This window comes from Culex pipiens, chromosome 2 (genome assembly GCF_016801865.2).
Source record: "Culex pipiens pallens isolate TS chromosome 2, TS_CPP_V2, whole genome shotgun sequence".
In the NCBI taxonomy this organism is placed as follows: Eukaryota; Metazoa; Arthropoda; class Insecta; order Diptera; family Culicidae; genus Culex; species Culex pipiens.
The window spans coordinates 130921891-130942492 of NC_068938.1; the positions used below are offsets into that span (position 1 = coordinate 130921891).

At 39.7% G+C, this 20602-nt stretch overlaps 2 protein-coding genes across 6 annotated transcripts in view; one reads left to right on the plus strand and one right to left on the minus strand.

Moving 5' to 3' along the window:
* LOC120415306 (lipase member H) overlaps positions 1-19111 on the plus strand; it is a 65092-nt gene extending 45981 nt beyond the window's left edge. For all 5 annotated transcript variants that reach the window (XM_039576784.2, XM_039576782.2, XM_039576781.2 and 2 more), the window contains exons 3-6: positions 4046-4145; positions 4248-4405; positions 7634-7888; positions 18507-19111. In XM_039576784.2, the coding sequence (XP_039432718.1) occupies positions 4046-4145; positions 4248-4405; positions 7634-7888; positions 18507-18964 (971 nt within the window). In that variant the 3' untranslated portion in view covers positions 18965-19111. The remainder of the gene's footprint in view (positions 1-4045; positions 4146-4247; positions 4406-7633; positions 7889-18506) is intronic.
* LOC120415278 (myotubularin-related protein DDB_G0290005) overlaps positions 1-20602 on the minus strand; it is a 144067-nt gene that overhangs the window by 85702 nt on the left and 37763 nt on the right. The gene's annotated exons all lie outside the window — the stretch shown is intronic.

Here is a 20602-nt window from a genome sequence, read left to right on the forward strand (position 1 = left end):
TTTCCATTTATCGCGTTGAACGGTTCGAATTTCACTACTACAAGATCGAAGCTTGAATATCTACCCCCTGTGACGAAACGAGATGCGATGAAAAGAGGTACGATTTGGACTTGCATTCAAGTTATCGCAGAAAGTTTTATGCAACCTATGCCCATTGAAAAAAAAAGTCTCCGGAACGACGGAAAATGGAACAGCGCCGAAGCAAATGTCAAATTGCATGAAAACCCAAATGAAATTTTTTTTTTAAATTTGATTTTTTGTGGATAATCTTCAAAATTAGGCAAACACTTCACTTGATACCCATAATATGAACTTTAAATAAAATGTTAACTTCAAATTTACACCGCAGAGTCACGCCAACTTCGTAAAAATCGTATCGAAATGAAGAGCAATAAATGAACGAACCGACGCGTTTCGTATACACGGAAACTCCTAAAAGAATCCAAATCTACAAAAAATCAAAACAGGAGATAAAACAGTTTTTTTTCTGGGCACCTTAACTGGCATGGTAAATTATAAAGCCAGCCTTTAGTATTCTAATCACTTCAATAACAAAATATATAGAGTACAGCCATTCTAGATAGTGGATTGGGTTCTGAGCGTTATCATCGAAAATTAAAAACATTCTCAAAACCAAAACAATACTTCAAATACAAATACTAACAAAGAATCATTGTGTGCGTGAGAGAAACCGTGGAGATCTCTATTCCAAGCAGCTGATTTTGTTTACACTTTTCTTACGCAGACATTGGCAAATCGAGTAGATCAATCGTCTGTAAAAACCAGCTGTTTACCACGTGCTCGTGGTATAACAAAGAACACAGCTGATTTTGACAGACGAATCATTTTACTCGATTTGCCTAAGTCTGCGTGTAAATATTGTACAAACTTACACACTCTCGCGCGTGGATATCTCTATATCCCACCTGTCACAAGTAACTGTCAGCGCTCAAAAACACCGAACATGTTTGACCCACATCTGCAAGGCATATCGTGTGTGACGACAAATAGGGGAACTATACCCTTTCTCAGCCTATTTCTATTATCGGCCTATCAGCACTTTGATCATGAATTATAGCTTATATAAAATGTTTTTGACTATTCCAAAGTAATAAATAGCTCAAATAAAAGTGAGCAAGCAACTCACCATTGTTGAAACATCTGAAAATGTTGATTTAATAGCAGAAACGGCAAAAGTGATGAGAATTGGTCGAACGGCTTAGTGTGATTAAAATGGGTATATTTCCCCTAGTAGGCGGCGGACCAAGCCAGGCCGCGGCCGTTCCAAAGAATGGAAACTCATCGGATGATAAACGTCACCGCATGCTTACGGCGAAGGAGGCAGAATCACATCCGTTGCCGGTCGGTCGTCATCTGATTTATTTGGACAGTCAGAGCCATGCGAGAGCGTGTTGTCAGTTTGCAAGGATTTGCGCCATAAGTTAGTTTGTGGTGGAGCACCGCAGCCGCTGGGGCTATTTCTAGATTGGGTTTGCCTTCCGGTGGTCAGGCTTGAATCATCATCAGGTTCTGCTTTGTTACGGGCTGTGCCTTTTGGTTCTGGAATCGGAAGTGGTTTGAGGACAACGGTTATACGGTGGTCTATTTTTATTACTGTCATCTGGGGCGAATCGGGATAACTGTTTTAGCCTTATTATAGTGCATCGTTTTTCAAATTTAAAGGTTTTAAGTGCTCTAAAACCTGCTGTCCCCATTCAGACTCAAGTCCCGATTCGCCCCAGATGACGGTAATTTAGGTAGATAAAAGGGTAATTCTCTACCAACTCACACGAAATCGGGAAAAGTTGCCCCGACCCCTCTTCGATTTGCGTGAAACTTTGTCCTAAGGGGTAACTTTTGTTCCTGATCACGAATCCGAGGTTCGTTTTTTGATATCTCGTGACGGAGGGGCGGTACGACCCCTTCCATTTTTTAACATGCGAAAAAAGAGGTGTTTTTCAATAATTTGCAACCTGAAACGGTGATGAGATAGAAATTTGGTGTCAAAGGAACTTTTATGTAAAGTTAGACGCCCGATTTGATGGCGTACTCAGAATTCCGAAAAAAACGTATTTTTCATCGAAAAAACACTAAAAAGTTTTAAAAACTCTGCCATTTTCCGTTACTTGACTGTAAAAAAATTTGGAACATGTCATTTTAAGGGAAATTTAATGTTCTTTTCGAATCTACATTGACCGAGAAGGGGCATTTTTTCATTTAGAACATTTTTTTTCATTTGAAAATTTCGTGTTTTTTCCAACTTTGCAGGGTTATTTTATAGAGTGTAACAATGTTCTACAAATTTGTAGAACAGACAAGTACAAAAAAAAATATTTATAAACATAGAGGGGTTTGCTTATAAAAGTTACGAGTTATCGCGATTTAACGAAAAAAAGTTTTGTAGAAGTTACATTTTGCGTTTCTCTTTGTTTTGTCGTCCGTGTCTGTCGCGGGTGACCATAAACGGCCAACTTTTTCAAAACTTTTTTTTCGTAAAATCGCGATAACTCGTTACTTTTATAAGCAAACGCCCCTGTGATTATACATCATTTTTTTGTAATTGTCTGTTCTACAGCTTTGTAGAACATTATTACACTTTAAAAAATAACCCTGCAAAGTTAGAAAAAACACGAAATTTTCAAATGAAAATTTTTGCTCTAAGTGAAAAAATGACCCTTCTGAGTCAATGTAGATTCGAAAAGAACATTAAACTTCTCTTAAAATGACATGTTCCTTAAATTTTACAGTGGAGTAACGGAAAATGGCAGAGTTTTTAATTTTTTTAGTGTTTTTTCGATGAAAAATACGTTTTTAAGGAATTCTGAGAACGCCATCAAACCGGGCGTCTAATTTTACATAAAATTTTCTTTGACACCAAATTTCTATCTCGTCACCGTTTCAGGCTGCAAATTATTGAAAAACACCTCTTTTTTCGCATATTCAAAAAAGAAAGGGGTCGTACCGCCTCTCCGTCACGAGATATTAAAAAACGGACATCGGATTCGTGTACAGGGACAAAAGTTACCCCCTAGGAAAAAGTTTCACGCAAATCGAAGCGGGGTCGGGGCAACTGATGTGTGAGTTGGCGGAGTTGTTTGTTTTAGTTCACCAATTTCTCACAATTTACTAAAACAAAGCTTTTTTCACCTTAGTTAATCAAGTGCTTTTTTGTATGCATAAGTTTTGTCTGAAAATTTGCTACAAGTAAAAAATCGATCATATCAGAACAGTTCTAATAAAAAACATCTTTTTGAGTTATGCCATTTTTGACATTTTGAAATATTAAAGACCAACGAGGAAGGCGTTCTTCGAGTTAGAGATGATATCGAGAAAAAAAGAGCACCACAGTATGTTGTTCAAAAAGAACTGAAGAAACTATCGACAGAAATATTGAGATTGCCAGACGGTCGACTGTACTTTAAAAAATGCTTCAGAAGAAAACAATCAAGATTGTTTTACAAACCTATTCCAATGTCAAATACGTCTACAGAAGATATTTTATAGTTTTATTAAATACTTTTTATAATTTTGGAAAAAACTTTTTAATTCAGATTGAATATGTTGTGGTCCTGTAGAGTTAATTTTGAACATATTAAAACGAATATCCATTATTAACTGAAGGCCCAGGAAATTGATCATTTAACACAACAATTCCTCGTTTTTTTTTCATTGTAATTCTATCGTAGACTGTATAGTTGAGCATTTTTTAAAAAGTGCATTTCCAACAAATACATTTCAATTCGACAACATTCTTCAAGGCATATAACCAAAACAGCTTCTTTCACGGCAATTTTCAAGCATTTCGATGCAGCCAGAAAATCCGCAACCATTAGTTCCGTGAAGTAATAATAAACAAAAACTTTATATTCAGCCCAAAAACAAACACACACACACACGCTACACCACACCAGACTCGTTAGACTTTAAAATCCCCATCGTCCCCGTCTTCCGAAAGTTTCGTGTCCAACGGCACTTTGCTAATGATCTGCTTCCTTTTGCTTTTTCCTTACCACCTTTCCTTTTTCCTCTTTTTACATTCCGACAGGTGGTCTTCCGCTGATGTACAGCCCGGCACCGAGGGGCGACTGCGAAAACTGCTGCCCAATCCGGGAGCCCAAGGATATTCAGTTTTTCCTCTTCACCAGGTAAGACCCGGGGAAAAGTTTTTCCGGCTTAAGCTTTCCCCCTTCCCCCTCTTTTCGTGGGATTAAAAGTTGGTTGGCTGTTACTTTCTCCCTTTTCTACAGGCAAAATCGTGACAAGGGAGATGTGCTGTACGTTTCCGACAAGAAACATCTGCGGAGGTCCCACCTGAACAGGACCAACCCGCTGGTGATCTACATGCACGGCTTTTCTGAGCGGGCACCGGGCGGGGAGGGCGAGAGCAGCCGACAGATGAAGGAAGGTGAGTTGAAGAGGGAGACACTGAAGTTTTACTTTGGTTTGTTGCATGTGATACATGGCGAAGGGATGATCTCCGTGCTGACAGAAGGGTTTTGCATGGAGAAATATTTGAATGTCAAATTAAAGAAAACGGAATAATGGCTTTACATCACGTAAATAATAAGAGCGAGTCCACGAACAGGGCATACATCTTTGTATGGGACGTCGTTTGGACCTCACCAATCTTCCTGAAATTTTCCAAAATGTGAGCATGCTAGGCCAACGGGAAGTGGGGCAAATCGGGACACTAAGTTTGAAGGTTGAAAAACGTCAGAAATCTTAAAAATGCTTTAACTTAAGCAAAATTCTATTTAATTTCAAAATTTGAAATGCATCTGAAAAGGCTTGAAAAACGCAACAAAGTGCAGGGTAGAGCAACCCAATTGGTGAAATTTAAAGGGAGTTTTTGGCGTTTTAGTGAAAAAATAGCACAATTTTCAAACTCAAATAAAAAAAATGTTCCATCCAGATATCAACTCGGTTCGACCTGCAGCTTTTAGAGAACATCTGGGGCTACCAACTGAGAAGAAGCTGCCTTTTTCTGGTGTAATCTAGTGTCGATTGGAAACGAACTTGATTATGAAAATAAACATTATTATGCATGTTTCTATTGTGAAATTGTCTCAGGAATACGATGTGACTAAAATGCCAATAACTTCCTTTAAATTTAACCAATTAGGATACTCTACCCTGCTTTTTGTTGCATTTTTCAAGCCTTTTTAGATGCATTTTGAATTTTGAAATTAAATTGAATTTTGCCTAAGTTACAGCATTATTAAGATTTTTGACGTTTTTTAGCCTTCAAACTGTGTGTCTCGATTTGCCCCACTTACCGTTGACCTAGAGTTCTCACATTTTGTCCAGATACTAGTTTTATATGTACAAACAACCCCTGAAAATTTCAAGCAGATTGGTGAGGTCGATGCGAGATGGGTATGCTTTGCTCGTGGACTCTTTCATAAAAAAACATTGCATTACGATTCATGACCTATCTACAATCACTTAGCTTAGAATGGAATAGTAAAGTAAAATAAATAAATAACTTAGATAAAAATGCAACTTACGGTCGTCATCTACAATCAAAATAGAAAACTTGTTGGGCTTATATACGTTGCTATGCAGTTGTTTGTTTACCTTTGATATGGAAACGTCAACTTACCGTAGATTTTGAAATTTTCTAAACCATACGTCATGTTTTTAATTTACAACTTTTCCATTGTGGAAGATCTAATTCATTTCCATTGATTCAAATTTCTAAGCTAAGTGCAATTTTCTAAGTAAAGTGATTGTAGATAGGCCATCACTGAAATGTTATTTTTTTGTTGAATATGTATATTAAAACATTTAAATAAAAAATAAAAAAAAATATCAAAAAACTAAATTTCTTGCCCGATTTTTTTAATTTTGAAAAAAAAAAAGTATCACAAAATGTTTTATACATTATTACAGTTATGCTATTACTGAAAATTTTCAAAATAGTTATTTTCCTAAAGCTTCATGCCTTTTTCAGTTCTCTGGTCCCAAAATTTAAAATTAGCAGAGAGTGTTTAAGTGCCCAATTTGATCAAAAATATAAAAATTTCGTAGTAACTTTTCAAAATGGTTAAACCTTGAATGTAAACAAACAGTCTATTCTACTTACTCTAGTGACAGTTCACATTGGATAAGGTTAGCAACGGCCTTATTTAAAATTTTCAAATATATTTCCATCAACTGGAGCAAATCGGGTTTACCTTGAACATTTCAGTTTACCCTGAAAGCTTGAAATTTGTAAAACGATGCACTCAAATGGGTGCTGAAAAGTTGAACTTTTCAGCACGTGTTTCGAAAAGTAACACTTTTCAACATTTTTTTCATTTAAACGATTTATTGACAAAATACATGAAAATTTGACTTAAAATTTCACTTAGTGTGTGTTTTTTGGAATTGCAAAAAATGTTGTATGGGACTCGTTGCAAAACTTGATTTTTTTCAGCTCTCTTCGTATTTATCCAACTCGGTGAACCTCGTTGGATAAATGAACGACTCGTGCTGAAAAAATCCTCTTTTTGCAACTTGTTGCATAAACTAAGCACCCCCTAGTCAATTTACTAAAAAAAAAACATTTTTTTTTGAACAAATTTTCTAAAATCGCTTGGAATCAATACAAAAATTGATTCGGTCAGTTGTGTATTATCTTCAAACGATAGGTTTTTGTCCAGGGATTAAGATGCACTATCAATATTGGACCAAAATTTAACTTTTAGACCTTCCCAGGCGGATTTATGTCTTTTTCAGAAATGCTCATTTAATTTTGGGTAGCCTATTTTTCCCAGTAAAACCAATACATGCATTTTGTTGGAATTTTCATGGTAAACATTTTTCCTTCTGAGAAAATGCAATTTCAACACTTCAGAGCTGACATATTTGAGTTTTAGTGAGAATAAAAGTACCAATTTTCAAAATTTCTCAGAATTCGGAAGCAAGGCCTACTAATTACATGATGTTGCAAGCATATGTCTTAAAGGACAGGGTATGCTTTCTTATAGTAATTTTGGTTGCTGAATCCGAATCTGAAATCAAATTTCGTGTAAACAGTGATGTTTTGGAGCCAAACCCTATTGGAATGTTATTTGCGTGTTTATATCGCTGCAATTTTAATTGCTTGCAAGTTCGGTCATACTTTTTTTCGGTTTGGGGGCGATTTTTCGCAAAAAGGCCAAACTTTGAAGGCCTGTACCGAGCTCTAGGAATCTCAAAACTTCAATGTTATATATACCAAAAGATGCGCAAGGATCTGGCCTACACGTCAATGATGTTTTTGGTAAACGCATTCGTGGCCAAAGTGCCTCAAAAATTTACATTTATAGAAAAAACCTTTTTTTACCGGTTAAATCCCATTTAAAATTGATGGGCGCCAGCTCCTGTTACGTCCAATCAAGCAGTCAAAAAGTCATTTTTGTTACACTCTAATCCCCACTCTCCCCAAACAAACTAAAAAGCTTTCGTAACACAAAAGTTGCTCTTTAAAGTGGATAAAGCAAACATTTCGAAAAAATGGGTAGTAGATAGGTATACCATTCCAAGACACAAAAACAAGGAAATGCTCTAGAAAACGGTTTTCTTGTTTCGTTTTAAACTGATTACTTGAAAAATGATAGATTGCGTTCCTAATTTTCTCCCCACCCTCCCTTGCACCATCCCGTTTCAGCTCTGCTCGACTCCGGCGACTTCAACGTGGTCCTGGTGGACTGGAGCCCGCTGACGGCGCTGCCCTGGTACGTCAACTCGGTCCAAAATGGGCCCCGCGTGGGCCGGTTCATCGCCCGTTTCATCCGCTTCCTGGTGCTGTCCAATTTTCCGCTGAAGCAGATTCACCTGATTGGATTCAGCCTGGGGGCGGAAGTGGCCGGATTCGCCGGAAAAACGCTCAACGAGTGGGGCATGAAGCTGCCCCGGATCACCGGTAAGGACTCTTCCCCCCAAAAAAATGGCCAGACTATTGATTTATTGGTGCACGCAATCTCACGTGTGTTTGTGTTTCTTTTTGTTTTAGGTTTTTTTTTCCTTCGAAAAATGGATTTTACTTCGCGGAAAAGGGGCCATCAATCAATTAAGTTTGGGTTCTAATGGCGTGGGGGTAAAATTTTGTTGGTTTTATTGATGGCGATGTGGTGCCGTGTGCCGTTTTTGGAAGGGCATTCTGAAGTACTTACGATGCTCTATATAGCAACGAGGGACGGTTGCGTCCTTCAGAAGTTCTTGATTTTATGATTCGATGGAGGACTCATAAAAATTTGAATTGCAAATGGATAATATCGGGTTTATCTTTTGTTTGGGAATGCATTTCGGTTTACGGGATCGATTTTTATTAGAAATTCACGATATGATGAAATATATCACAAGTAGCAATCTTTGACGCAAATCAACTGATGGTCAATTAGTAAAAAAAATGTTATTGTCTTCTACATACATGTATATGCCGGTTTTAGTAAATGTGTTAAGTTCTTGAACAAATTTCCATGACTATAGATTACCTAAGTCGTGATACCCCGCGGCAGTGTTGCCAGATCATCAAACTTGGAAACTAATCTGAATCGTTAACAAGTAAAAGTGATTTTCAAAAGTTCTTTTTATCGAAATTTGCAAAAGCCTTGAGTATTAATAGTTTATTTTTTATGTTGGCAGTGTTTCCAACTCCAACTTTCAATACCGTCAGTGAGGGTGACTATGCGTCAAAAAACGAAACACCTCTCGAAATTTCTTAGTAACAAAAACAATTTAAATAACATCGAAAATCTTTTAACGTAGATTTGTTCTTAGATAGTTTACTAACATTTTTCCAAAATATGGTCGATTTTGATGAACACTACCTTAAATGCCAATTGTTTGAAAATTGACCCAATCTCACCCCTTATAGGGGGTTGTGGAGTTTGGCCAGATTGTCTACGAGTTGCCCCGGGCGTTGAGGCGAGGAATGGACGCTTACCAACGTCCACTCTGTTTGAAGTCCAACCACCGAAAGAGGCCGAGCTTACTCTGTGCGCACGTAAGCTCCGATCAGCCAAGCACTGTCACTGTTAGCCCGCCTGTCAGACTACTGGCGGGCGGGATTATTATGGCTCATCCACAAACACCATTACGGTGCCCCATATCTCCCTTCTCCTCTCGGAAAAAACAAGAAAAAAAAAAAATCACTGCTCGGAACTATAACAAATGTTTTTTTTTTTTGTAATTCTCGTATGTTTCCCCAATGAGCTACTCAGGACTCTACCGACTTCCTCACTCTAAATTAAAATTCTTACTATCATCTTATTTCCCTGACGTTTCCCTCACTTAATTTAATCTAATTTAATCCTATCAAACTTATTTTAACCTAATCTAATCTAAGCTAATCTAGTATAATCTAATCGATATCCAGAATTCATTGGTTTGGAACACTTTTTCTGATGGCCACTTGATTTCAACCAAACCATCTCATCATGACCGTTATTTCGAAATCAGAGAACTCAACTCGGGTTCGCAGCAGAATGTCTGAGCATTGCTGGTTTCTCGCAGATTCCTTATAGTACAGAGGCTTGGGAACAATCGAAGTATTTTTTGTGACAGTTGACAGAGCTCCTTTTTCGACTTCGCTACGTCCGTCTGACTTTGATACCATGCCCCCGCTCACACAGTCATTTGACGTTAACCAACTCTTTCATTCGCGCAAATCTCGTTCGTTTGGATTCTACCGAACTTCGATCACTCGGCCCATGACTGTGTTCAAATGATTGGTGTCAGCACACCTACCCGCATAAACAAGAAAGTGAAAGAGAAAGAGCGTGTGTCGAGCTCGGAATTCTTTCGTGTCAACTTTCTACCGACGATCGCATCCAAATGTCGATCATATCCAACTCTGACCATTCAACTATTGGTGATAGCTGACTCCCGAGCTTTTTCTCTTTAAATATACTTCTCTATCCCGGTATGGGAAATCGCACTCATGATCTTGTGGAATTCCACATCCCAGCGAGAAAATCACCCAGACCAGCGAATCCCTTGAATCGAGCTCCTTGCTCGTTACAGTAACATCAGCTGAATGACGCGTTTTTCGTAGCTGTCATTCTGCCGATGACGATTGTCGGTATAAAGCGTTATGCCGAAGAGCACCCTAAATAGGAAGACTGACCAGATAAGTTTCATACAAAGGACCAATACGCACCTCCCAAGAAAAGGGGTCAAGAAATGATTTAAAACAGTACAAAAAAAAAGAGTCACGATTTCTTGGGGCTTTTCTTCATCCTTTCTAGCTTGCTTTCGTTGTCGCTGCTGCCTTTCGAATTTTTCTTGATTCCTTCCGAAGTGCATATACCGCTATAATATGCGCACCACACAGTTCTCTGGACTGGACATCCATTACGCCATTAGTCGAAACCCATTTACAACCAGTCCTGATTTTTTTAAGTGAATCTGATATTGCCGAGCAGGGTTGTGAAAATATCAAAATATCAGCTCTCAGCAACTACAATTACCCCGGCTGAATATTCATGCCTCAAATACAACTGCTCTTTTCTCCTTATTGAAACTCTCAGCGCCGAACATAGCCGAACACGTTTTTTTGTGTTTACACACTCGCAATTGACATTTTCCTTTTCTCTCTCATTCCCGCTTGAGCGATCATCCGACCCGCACAGCGTTTAACCATGAAAGCCGGCACAAAACCAATTTTTGCAAGCACAGTTTTATGGGATGCGTGGTCGGCTTCTAATAACCATCTAACGTTCTCTCATTGCAGTTTTCGGAGAGATTTAGAGACTCAGTGGTGAGAGCGCATAGTTGAGGAAAAGGAGAGGAGTGATAGAGAGAGAATGACATCGCTGGGAATCACGAGACACAAGAAGAGATCTCACAAGCTATAGTGACGACCGCTATACTCTCAGATGTTTTTGGTGCAGAGATAATCAATTGATAGCTTTTCTATCAATCATTTTCAACACTGTTGCCGAACCAGACGGTACTCGAAACACATCAACTTGCACTAACAAGGCAAAACCCGCACCCGTTCAAGTCTGGCAAAGTTCAGCTATTCTTTCAGTGATCGATCCTTTTTTTCGAAGTCCTGGCACAGGGGATCTCTGTCTCTAGATTGATCCCGACCACATCCACTCTAGCTGGTCGATGTGAATTAACTACCTCCATCCCTTCATACCTCAGCGATTGTTTATTAGTCTTAATTCCCCCGAATGCCTTTTTTCATAGTGCTCATAAGCAAGTGCCAGATCGACACCAACCCTTATTACTGGTCCGTTACCACATAAGATCAACCAACGTTGCAACGATGTCGCTTTTTCAAAAGTCCTTCAAACCCTCGACGGACGTTCAATTTCGTATGAAAAGTGGTTCGTAGTACAGATGACGCAAAACGGGTGAACGAGTTTTCACCTCTAAGCTCAGCTGATTTTTTTCACGACCTGCAATTGCCAGTGATTCTCGCACCACCACGACGCTCGGAATCTACTAGTCCCGTCATGCGTCGGTCCGTAGCCAGTAAAGACCGCCCTAGATGAATTGCGCAACTTCTTTTAATGCACACAATTTTCTATCTAATTAGCTAGATTTCTTCTCGGCCTTATCCCGAAAAGGCTTGAACGACGAAAGCACCGAAACATATATTTTTTTACATCTAACTGCAGAAGCGCCTTTTCAATCTTAACCCGACCCGGCTCCTGGAATGACTCACCGTCTAAACGTAAACCAGACCAATACTGACGTTTACTTTCCCATCCAACGAAAAAAATACATGGTCAACAATTTCTCGTCTCAAGAAATACCAGCGGAGTCAATTGGGATTGAACCCAGGCCTGCGGTGAGAGACAACAACGCTAACCAATACACTACCGACCCCAATATCCTTGCTTTTGATGTTTGTTCTTTATTTTGGTCAACTTCTGATTTGGCATAATAGCTGATTTTTTTCAATTACGGAGCAGACAAACTCAGTGGCTGGTGATCTTGTCTCTATCTAATCATGTTTTGCTCTACAGGCATGAAGGCATTTCGAGATTCCTATTAAAAACTATGTGCCCGAAGGCTTGAAACGAATCCCGAAACCTCTTTTTTTACACCTATCCGCCTCGGGATTCTAACTGACGACATTTGGATTGTAAGTCTAATTGCCAACCAGCGACTCTACTGAGGCAAGTTGTTTCCCAGGGAGACGACTCCCACACCTGAAATGACATAACGGCCTGACAACAACCATGACCGGGATCGATGTTATACTTCATCACCCTATGGAAGGTTGGAGCAGATGGGAATCGAACCCATGATCATCCGCTTACAAAGCGGACAGGGTAGCCATTCGGCCAAGCCTGCCGCGACAGTATCTGCTCGTCCTAAAAAAAAACTCGGTGCCTGTCACAGCGCCGGAAATAAACAAACATTAAGACGGCAGTCCCAGTGCGTCCTTACAAAACCTCGGCGGCTGTCACAGCGCGCCGGAACTAAACAAACATTTTGACGGCAGTCCCAGCGCGTCCTTACAAAACCTCGACGGCTGTCACAGCGCGTCGGAAACAAACAAACATTTTGACGGCAGTCCCAGCGCGTCCTTACAAAACCACGACGGCTGTCACAGCGCGCCGGAAATAAACTAACACTTTGACGGCAGTCTCAGCGCGTCCATACTTAACCTCGACGGCTGTCACAGCGCGCCGGAAACAAACAAACATTTTGACGGCAGTCCCAGCGCGTCCATATTAAACCTCGACGGCTGTCACAGCGCGCCGGAAGTAAACAAAAACTTTGACGGCAGTCCCAGCGCGTCCTTACAAAACCTCGACGGCTGTCACAGCGCGTCCTCACAAAACCTCGACGGCTGTCACAGCGCGCCAGAAGTAAACAAAAACTTTGACGGCAGTCCCAGCGCGTCCTTACAAAACCTCGACGGCTGTCACAGCGCGCCGGAAACAAACAAACATTTTGACGGCAGTCCCAGCGCGTCCATATTAAACCTCGACGGCTGTCACAGCGCGCCAGAAGTAAACAAAAACTTTGACGGTAGTCCCAGCGCGTCCATATTAAACCTCGACGGCTGTCACAGCGCGCCGGAAATAAACAAACATTTTGACGGCAGTCCCAGCGCGTCCTCACAAAACCACGGCGGCTGTCACAGCGCGCCGGAAATAAACAAACACTTTGACGGCAGTCCCAGCGCGTCCTTACAAAACCTCGACGGCTGTCACAGCGCGCCGGAAACAAACAGACATTTTGACGGCAGTCCCAGCGCGTCCATACTTAACCTCGACGGCTGTCACAGCGCGCCGGAAACAAACAAACATTTTGACGGCAGTCCCAGCGCGTCCATATTAAACCTCGACGGCTGTCACAGCGCGCCGGAAATAAACAAACATTTTGACGGCAGTCCCAGCGCGTCCTTACAAAACCACGGCGGCTGTCACAGCGCGCCGGAAATAAACAGAACCTTTGACGGCAGTCCCAGCGCGTCCTTACTATACAAAACAAAATCCATGACGGCTGACTTAGGCCGCTGGGAATAAGAAAACACTTCCCAATCGCCGGGAGCCACTGTGGTACGCGAACCACTACTTCACGCGAACCACCACTTCAAAGACCGAATCACCTACCTCGGCGGATTCCTCAGTGCACCGGAACACGAAGGTGGCAGTCCAAGTGTAGAAAGTAACGAGAGCCTCGGTGGCAGTCCCAGCACGTCAGAAAAAAAAGTAAACAAAGCTCCCAGGCGGCAGTTCCAGCGTGTCCAAACTGATACAATTCACGCCTGCCAACACTCGGGGCAACTCCTACGACCACCAAAAAATTGTTTTTCTCCAGAACTACTAATTTTAGTAGGCCTGGCAGGATCGCCAATGTGGAGTTTGGCCAGATTGTCTACGAGTTGCCCCGGGCGTTGAGGCGAGGAATGGACGCTTACCAACGTCCACTCTGTTTGAAGTCCAACCACCGAAAGAGGCCGAGCTTACTCTGTGCGCACGTAAGCTCCGATCAGCCAAGCACTGTCACTGTTAGCCCGCCTGTCAGACTACTGGCGGGCGGGATTATTATGGCTCATCCACAAACACCATTACGGTGCCCCACAGGGGTGACATTGGGTCAAATGAAACTAAAATGATGCTGAAATACAAAGATATGGTAAAAACAAGTCATCCAACAGCGTTTCTTGTTCGAGGGAATCGTATTGACACGCTACAATGTTTGAAGTGGAGATTTTCAAACACTTGGGTAGTTTTCGAGCAATTCTAACAAAAATATTAGAAAAATGATTTTTCGAGAGGTCATTTTTGGCCAAAAACGTACCCCAACTTTAGACATCTGCCAAAATAACAGGATATGTTCTAGGAACGAATTTTTTTCAGCGAAGTCATCTTAAGATGTTCTCTACACAACCCTTTTAACAGAATTCAGTTTCATTGAAAAGAATCTGAGAAATGGTAAAATCCGTAAAAAATCACTTTGACCCAATCTCACCCCCCAGACCCAATGTCACCCCCACTGACGGTACCTTATATATAAATAAGGCTACCAACTGTACGGATTTTTTCCTTACCATACGGATTTTCGAACCTCTTCGCGGATTTTTAACAGGCCGGAATTCTTGTAGGGAATTTTACGCTTAATACGGATTTGTACGGAATTTTAACAACTTTTTTTCGGGGTTTCCTCAATTCAAACTTGATTATCAATAATTCTAGAGTTTTTGAACTATTGTCTTTCATATGTTGATAGGACCTTTTAAAAAAACTCTGGAATTGTTCTTTTAGAAATTCCTTACTAAATTTATTTATCCCTTTCCATAGGCTTTCTAAAACTTGTGAAAACATTTGAACATTTCAATTAACAAATCTAGAGTTTTTTTAAAGGTCCTATAAACTGTTGTGTTTCACATGTTATAGGACCTTTTCAATTAAAAAAAAACTCTGGGAAAGTGTTCGTGAAAACACTAAGAACGATATTATTCGTAAAAGCAAACTTGACATTTCGTAAACTTTTAAACGTTTAACAAAAAAAATTAAAAACATAAGGATTGATTCAAATCACGGTTTATTTTATGAATACTTTTAAACATGCAAGTCAAAAGCACTCTTATAGCATTTTGTGGAATTTGTTAGCTGTAAAAACGACACAGTTTTATATTTTTAATTCTCAAATTTATGAAATTTAATTTATCAAAATAATTCATTGACAGTTTTTGTTATACCATGGTGTCATATCGGCAAAGTGTACGGATTTTTGTTCAGCAAGAGTTGGTAGCCTTATATATAAATTACCATGTTATTTTGAAATTTCACTTTGGAAATTTATAAGAAACTGCGGGTAACGTAAATAAATTGACTGCAACAAAATATTCAGGAAACAAGAAAATAATTTGTTTCTTACCAACAAAGTTGTTTGATTGAGTTACTCACCTGAAATAAAAGAGAACAGAGTTTTTGTTACTGTAGTGTTTCGAGATTGCAGTAGCTATTTATTTTAAACAAAAATTTTCAAGAGTATCTTGATGGTTGTTTGAATGGGTGAGTAAATCGAAAAGTGCACTAGATTTTCAATTCGTAAGTTGTTAAAATTATTTTTCAATAGTGTTTTTGGGTATTATTGCTTTTCAGAAAAAGTTACTCTTTTAGTCAAAAATATACAGCAATTCCATTTGAATAGAACATAAACCGCAAAAAAAAGTTCTTCGTTCGGCCTCAAAATTTGTCTAAAATTCTTTGGCCATAATAATAAGACCCGCATTTTTTTGTTCGGATATCAGGGTGACCTACACCCTGCTAGGGTGATCCCAAAAACGGATATTTTCGTAAATTTTCGCATTTTTTTTTTGAAAAAATCATAACCCCAAGTAATTTCAACCGATTATACTGCAATTCCAATTGAAAAGAGTCTAAACCGGTAAAAATCAGTTTTTTTTTCACTAATACTGCGATAACTTCAAAATTTAAGCGATGACCTATACATGTTTGGGTGCCAAAAGTTGCGTCTTTAAATAAGGAAAATTTTGATACCCAAACATGTATAGGTCATCGCAAAAGATTAAAAAATTATCGCGGTTTTAGTGAAAAAAGTTGATTTTTTCGGAATTCGGATTTTTTTTCTCGGAAACGTACGGTTCGACATCACCATTTGTTTATATTTTATGTGAAATTTTCCGAGGAATCCAGATAAAATTATTTGCAGACATAGGCTCTTTGGTCCAGACACGGTCAAAATGTCATTTTAAGTTTTCATACGACTTTTTCAAATGTTAAGCTAGATTTTTGAAAATTCTTACTATTTTTCTCAAATAGCCAAACTTTTGCGTCTAAGACAGCTAAAATCGGATGAAATGACGTGGAGGAATGTTTTTTTGAAATAAGTGGTTTTTGGGAAAAATGATTAAAAATTGCAATTTTTCGAACCACCCTAGCACGACGTAAGTCATCCTAATGTCCAAACAAAAAAAAAATACGGGTCTTATTATTTTGGCCAAGGAACCCCAGAACATTTTTGAGCCCGATCGGAGAACTTTTTTTCTCTATTATCCTTTTCACTGAGATCTTTTCAAACACGCACGAAGCAAAATGATCATCGTTCGGTCAAAACGTTCATCTTTTGTGCAAAACGAGAGAGAATTGAGAGAAATATGACCATTTCCGGTCTCTTTTCGCTCAATTCTCTACCGTTAGCGTCATATTCCTTCATTTTCTTGTCATTCGCGTCCCATTTCCTGCTCCCTGATTCCTGTTTGTGACTTTTTACTTACATTGGAGTTCATCGCTCATGAAAGTGAGTTCATGTTTAAAAACTTACCAATTAAATCGAGAATAATGGAACTGCTGTATAGCTGTTTTGGACGCAAATGAAAGGTGATTAAATGGCCTTTTACTTTTCCTGTTTGATTTCTCCAGAGTTTTAATCTCAGCAACCATTAGTCTACGCTTAAATGTATTTGAAGAAAATTTATAGGAAATTTTTCGATCATTTCGAAAAACATATTTTCAGAGCATGAATACGGTGCACGATTTCGAAATATCTGTAAATGTCTTTTCGATTCCACATATGAAACTACATCTTAAAACAACAAAAATCAACAAAAACAAAATATTCCATTGTTTTCAAAAAGTTGGCAACACTCAAATGAATTTTGACCAACCAAGACGGCATTGTCATCCAAAATCGAGAATTTTGTCTATTTTTGTGTTTCTTCACATAATTCAAGGGCACTTATGAAATTTAAAACTTCTTAAAAATATTCATGATCTAACTACACTTTCAGTTCATGGACTTACCGTAACAAATGCTCCGAATAATTTCAGATAAAATTATTATGTGTAGTGTTTAGGAGAAAGGACATGTGTTGGGCTCTTTTTGAAAGTCTTACAAACAAAAAAAAATGTATTGCTTTTTTGGGTGTTTTGTTTTTGAATGCTCCTGACTCAAGGTGGTTCCGAAAACACCCAGAAAACATAAAATGTAAATTGAGTTTATTGGACTTCATGAAAAACTTCAGATGTGTGACGTGTGTTATACAAGATGAAAATAGGGTTTAAAATGGTTACAGAGCCACCAAATTGCCTTTTTTTCCTTCAACTCGGCTAGGTCAAATGTGTCTTGAAATTGTTAGGAAGGAATCCACCATGTAGGTGAATTCAGTTATGCATACCTCAGATTGATTGACCCAAATAAAAACCTTTTTTTCTGTCGTGAATCTGTAACTTGGTTCAGCTTTCCATACTCCTCTCTGTTGATCTTAAAAGAAATTCCCAAGCTTCATTAGCACACTTCATCCTTCTGAATGGAGTGCTGCAAAACTAAACTTGTTATCTGATTTATTTCACTCAACTCGATAAACGCCTCTCGGCCATAAATCATTCTCAAATTTTATCGACCGTAAGCAAGAAGGAAAGCTGTAGGCAAAACAAAACTTTTTCTGCCATTACAGCATGAATTTCATTTATATTTTATGTCAGTCTGACCCCTCCAGATTCCTCCGGGACCATCCCATCCCCCCACGGGACCGGAGCCCAAAAGTGACCAAAAACTCAGCGGAGAACAAGAAACAAACGAAAACATCACAAACTATCAAATTATTTTTGAGTTATTGCCACATTTTCCTCTCCCAAGGACCAGCCTCTCATCCTTGGACCTTGGACGTGGTGGCACGCGAAGAAAAGTCTCTCTCCGTTTTTTTTCTGTGTTGAGTTTAGACCCGGGGTTGGGTGTCTGGGGAAGAATTCCACCCCAAAGTGGACACCCGCTGACTTGTGGTTGAAAGGGACCACTTTGGTTGGGTTTTTCGGGGGTTATCGGGTTTGCGTTTGTGATATCTGAGCCGTTTTCCTCTCTTGCGCGGGACACTTTTTTCTTTATGAGCCATGTTTGATTTCTTGTTTTGACCATGGAATGGCTCCCGGGAGGCCGTTCCGTTACGGTGCAGTGGGTTTTCTGGTTTGGGGTTTTGGGGAAACTTGGTTGACTTCCAAATTAGACACTTGATAGGAAAGTTTGGCTGTTGTTGTATGCGTTAGAAATTTCGCAAAAAAGTTCTTAACAATAATAAATCTGTTCTTCTCCTTCCTTTCCAGGTCTCGACCCGGCCTTCCCCCTGTACGTGTTCGAGCGGGCCTCCCAGCGTCTCAGCCCGAACGATGCCGAGTTCGTGGACGTCATCCACACCGACGGGGGCCTGCTCGGCTATCCGTGGCCGCTGGGTCACGTGGACTTTTACCCCAACGGTGGCGTCCCGCTGCAGCCGGGTTGTGCCCAGCAAGAGCTGTCCAAGAATCGCTGGCTGGGCGTCATCATCGGGTGTAGTCACGCCCGCGCATGGCAGTACTTTGCCGAATCGCTGGCCAGGCCGAGGGCCTTCCTGTGCGATCGGTGCGAGAACAGTGACGACAGCGGCAGTGCTACCGCTTCCAGTAACTGTACCATGACCAACGAGGTGTTCATGGGGATGTTCACCGATCGAACGCTGCGGGGGAAGTACTACCTCAGTACGAATCCGGAACCGCCGTTCGGGAAGAATTTGCCATTGAATTAAGGAGTTTGAAGTTCCTTCGAATGTTCCTCAAGCAATTGCTCAGTGTTGCTTTTGAAACACTGGCCTTGATGACAAATGTAAATAGATATTTTTATGTGTGATTTAAGTTTTAAAATAGAATTAAGTAGAAATATACACTTTTAAATTTACCGTTTGCTTGTTTCTTGTTGCTTTCCAAAGTAAAAAACACCCAAATTTTATTATCTTCATCCGAAATTAAATATTCCAAGGTTCTTTCCCATTTCCACTCCCAAAAACCTTGAGATCCTTTCAACCCGCGTCAGAACACAAATTCCCATAAATTTCCTCCGATCCCCGGCGTGGTGTGAATATTGCAAATGGGTTTCACAGTTTAATCTCGCGGACCTCGATAATGTACGTGCCCTGAATGCTGATGTGTGTGTGTGTGGTAGCACACGTGGTGATCCCACGTGGTGCGATTTGAGGATGGACCAAATGTCAAATGGTTTCGCTTTTCATTATGGCGATTATTTATTGATGACACTCCGAATACTTCACCGATGTTTTAACCGAGTTGGTCTCCTTTTTTGTGGGTTCTTAGTGCGTGTGTGTGGATTTCGCACCAATTTGCACTTCCTTACCCGTTAACGTCACGTCGGGTTACGTCACGTGTTCTGCATGAGTGGGAGACATCTATCTCTATCAACAAGTAAAGGGTTCCGGAGAAGTGGTTTGAATGAAACGTGATTCCGATAAAGGTATTATCGCAAGAATGTGCGAAAATATTCAAGGTCTTGAAGAAAAAGGAAATCGGGTTCACAATAAAATTTGACAAAAAGTCAAACTTGCTTAAGAAATTGGAATCGTAAATCTTTATTTATTAATTTTTAGTCAAAAGCTAATTTGATGATGATTTCTATAAAAAGTTATTAACAAATACTATTACAAAAATTAACAAGGGGCAAACAAAGTTTGTACACCTTTCGAAAAATTAACATAAATACAAAAATGATAAACAGGGGTGTGCTTATGAGTAGATTTGAGTAGATGACATCTACTGAGCTGTTTGCTCTAATTTATTTATTTTTATAAGGAAAAATATTCAAGTTAAACAATATTTTTCACCCAAAATAGGGCTTTCACCAAGTTTCACCAATTTCTTGGCACAATTTTGAAGCGCCCTTTAGTTTTTTTAAGTCATTTGCACTTTTTCTGGAAAGCCAACCGAACATTTCAGTGTCCCAGTGAAGTGCTGTCGCCAAGTCGAGGAGCGATGATTTTTTGAAAATGTGACTAGAGGTGCCCCCCCCCCCCCCCGATTTTAAAAAATGTATTAAAAACCTCCATATGAAAGTTTGACTGGAGGCGCCCCTACGACTTAGATAAATGTATTAAAATTCTCAATATAAAATATTGACTGGAAGCGCCCCTACGACTTCCAAAATTGTATAAAAATTCTTAATTTGAAAATTTTACTGGAGGCGCCCTTATGGCTGAAAAAAATGATAAATCATGATTGGTAATTATAGAACGCACACGTGTGTGCAACCAACCAAACGGGACCACGCGGTCGCTTCTTACAAATTGAGTTGTTTCCTTGTATTTTTAGATTTTTAAAAAAATTTTACATTCTATACTGCACATAAAAAAAACGTGACCGTGGTGTAGGGGTAAGCG